The 3,468-nt window shown below is 43.5% G+C and overlaps 1 protein-coding gene across 1 annotated transcript; it reads left to right on the top strand.

Moving 5' to 3' along the window:
* The first annotated feature begins 2,028 nt into the window (after nt 1-2,028).
* Nucleotides 2,029-2,409, top strand: LOC140889117 (uncharacterized). Its single transcript, XM_073296827.1, has one exon. The coding sequence runs from the start codon at nt 2,029-2,031 to the stop codon at nt 2,407-2,409; it is 381 nt and encodes a 126-aa protein (XP_073152928.1).
* The last annotated feature ends 1,059 nt before the right edge of the window (nt 2,410-3,468 follow it).

Genomic DNA, 3,468 nt, shown 5'->3' with positions numbered 1-3,468 from the left:
ATGAACGCGCCCGCGGTTTTCATGGATCTCATGAACCGCGTCTTCCAGCCATATTTAGATCGGTTTGTTATTGTTTTCATTGATGACATCCTCGTCTACTCCAAGGACCGAGCGGATCATGCCCAACATTTGAGGACAATGCTTGAGGTTCTTTGAGACCGCAGATTGTTTGCTAAGTTCGACAAGTGTGATTTTTGGTTGGAGAGAGTAGCATTCTTGGGTCATGTAATCTCCAAGAGTGGTGTAGAAGTTGATCCCTCTAAGGTTCAAGCAGTGAAGGAGTGGTCTATACCTAGTAATGCATCAGAGATTCGCAGCTTCCTTGGTTTTGCAGGCTATTATAGGAAGTTCATCAAGGGCTTTTCGTCCATTGCAGTGCCCTTGACCGCATTGAGAAAGAAGAATGCTAAGTTTGATTGGATTCAGGAGTGCCAAGAGAGCTTTGACGTATTGAAGACAGCTCTCACGACAGCGCCAGTTTTAGCTATGCCATCTGGGCAAGGTGATTTTGTCGTTTACAAGGATGCTTCTAAGCTGGGATTAGGAGCAGTTCTTATGCAGCGGGAGAAAGTGATTGTCTATGCTTCCAGATAGTTGAAAGGACATGAGAAGAATTATCCTACTCAAAAAATGGAGTTGGCTGTCGTAGTATTCACACTCAAGATTTGGAGGACCTATCTCTATGGGGAAAAGTGAAAGATCTTTTCGGACCATAAGAGCCTCAAGTACTTCTTCACTCAGAAGGAGTTGAACATGAGGCAACGGAGATGGCTAGAGTTGGTGAAGGACTACTTCTGCGACATTAGTTACCATCCGGGTAAGGCTAATGTCGTTGCGGATTCCTTGAGTAGGAAAGCAGCTGCGATTTCCTCCTTGTCAGTGTCTAGACCCTTGCAGTACGAGATTCAAAGATTTGATTTGGAGTTTTATGCCAGGGGTAGAGCGCCCCGATTATCTTCATTGACAGTGGGGACTACACTGTTCGACCGTATCCGTGTTGAAAAAGCTAATGATGAGAAGTTAGGTAAGTGGAGACATAGAGATGAGGAGAGGAGTAGTGGTTTGTACTCAGTGGCTGACGGGATTGTGAAGTTCAAAGGACAGTTTTGGGTGCCTGTAAGTGATTCCTTGCGAACTACGATCATGTCAGAGGCTCATGTATCGCCGTACTTCATCCACACAGGGAGTACGAAGATGTACCATGATCTCCAGCAGTTATATTGGTGGTCGGGCATGAAGCGAGACATTGCCCGATTTGTGGCTGAGTGCCTAACTTGCCAGCAGGTTAAGGGGGAACATCAGAGACCCGCTGGGTTACTCAAGCCGCTCCCCATTCCCGAGTGGAAATGGGAGAATGTTACGATGGATTTTGTAATAGGGTTTCCAAGGACGGTGAGGAATTTGAATGCCATTTGGGTTGTTGTAGACCGCCTCACTAATTCGGCACACTTTCTACCGGTGAGGACGACCAACTTCATGGCTCAGTATGCGGAGTTGTATATCCGTGAGATAGTCAGACTTCATGGTATCCCTGTCTCCATAGTGTCTGACCGAGACCCGCAGTTCACTTCGTCATTTTGGAGAAGCCTTCATTCAACGTTGGGAATTAAGCTTCTGTTTAGCACAACATTTCACCCTCAGACAGACGGGCAATCCGAGAGGGTAATTCAGATATTAGATGATCTTTTGAGGGCTTGTGCTATTGACTTTCAAGGCAGCTGGGAGTCAAGATTACCCTTGGTGGAATTTGCGTATAATAACAGTTATCAGGCCACTATCGGTATGACACCTTATGAGGCGTTGTATGGAAGACCGTGTAGATCACCGGTGTTGTGGACCGAGGCTAGTGAGAGATCGGAGTTAGGGCCGGAGATTGTACAGCAGACAGCTGAGGTTGTATCCAAGATCCGAGATAGGATGAGGACTGCTTAGAGTAGGCAGAAGAGTTACGCTGATCATAGGAGGAGAGACTTGGAGTTTTCGGTGGGAGATCACGTGTTTGTCCGAGTAGCTCCTATGAAAGGCGTGATGAGATTTGACAAGAAAGGAAAGTTGGCACCGAGGTTCATTGGACCATTCGAGATATTGGACAGGGTAGGGGCATTGGCATATAGAATAGCCTTGCCACCTAGTCTTGATGGAGTCCATAATGTCTTCCACGTGTCGATGTTGAGGAAGTACATCTCGAATCCTTCTCATGTGCTCATTTGTGAACCTCTTCAGTTTTCTCCTCACACGACTTATGAGGAAAGACCCGATCGGATTCTTGAAAGGCAAGAGAGGAGGCTTCGCAACAAGTCGATACCAATGGTAAAGGTTGGTTGGTTGCACCATACCAATGAGGAAGCTACTTGGGAGTCAGAGGCTGACATCAGGACTCGCTACCCGGAGCTCTTCGGTAAGCTTTAATTTCGAGGACAAAATTTATTTTAGGGAGGGAGGAATTGTGACGCCTAAAATCCATAAATTAAATTACATGCCTAAATTAGTCTTAATGTTTAAACTTCTAAAATTCATTTTAATTTAAATGATTTAGATCTCCTTAGAATTTATTTGTATGATATTAAAAATTTAATTGCTTATTGGTGACTTCCGATTTTGACGCGCGCGGAAAAGGCGAACACAGCGGAAAAATCCTTCATTTTAAATTTAGGTGACCTAAATTTCATGAGAGGTGAAGAAAATAAAATAAAATATTTATTTTAGATTTTTTTTCATTCAAGAAAAATTTTGTAAGCGCATTTTCGCGCGTAATTTTTTTAATTTTCCCAAATTAGCCTTTTTGGACCCGGACAAGTGAAATTTCATTCTTGGAATTTAAATTTAAAGATTCTAGACTTAGAAATTTAAAATAGGGTCAATTCTACAAGCTAAAGTTGTAAGACCTAAACTATCACTTTTATTAGTTAAAAAGCACTTTTGGACTTGCCCTACTCTCACACACTCACACCTATATATACATATACTTATTGTATCACAGCACAACTTAAACCCTAGCCCCCTAAACACTCACTAGCCGCCAATCTCTCCCATTCTCTCTCACTTCACGCCTTCTCTTCCTCCTCCCCATATTCTCACGCCTCTCACCATTATTTTTTTTCCTATTCCTCTTCGTCGGCCGTCCTCCCCTTCTGTCAGCCGCCGTGCAGCTGCCCCGGAACCATCATGAGGAGCCGAAGTTGCTGCTGGTCGTGAGCCACAGCCCTTGGCCGCCCCATTCTTTTCTTGAATTTGCAAAGTCTAGGCAAGAATTTCTCTTTTCTTTTAAACCCAAGCATAGGATATATATTTCTCTTGGTTCTTCACCTTGATTTCGAATTTTTGCAAATATTTTTGTGCATGTGGGGTGTGTATGGACCGAAATTTTAGTAGGTGTGGCTTTGAATTTCGAAATTTTGCTTCTATCATTGCTAGAATATTTTATGGATTGAAATGAGGTGGAAATCTTGCATAAATTGAAAGGTATTG

Source organism: Henckelia pumila, chromosome 3 (genome assembly GCF_033568475.1).
Source record: "Henckelia pumila isolate YLH828 chromosome 3, ASM3356847v2, whole genome shotgun sequence".
NCBI lineage: Eukaryota > Viridiplantae > Streptophyta > Magnoliopsida > Lamiales > Gesneriaceae > Henckelia > Henckelia pumila.
The sequence above is the reverse complement of the archived record's forward strand: the minus strand, read 5'-3'. Positions and strand labels throughout refer to the sequence as shown.

Bases quoted from the DNA above. Each gene is read 5' to 3' on its own strand.
- LOC140889117 (XM_073296827.1), top strand. From the start codon at position 2,029: ATGAGATTTGACAAGAAAGGAAAGTTGGCACCGAGGTTCATTGGACCA.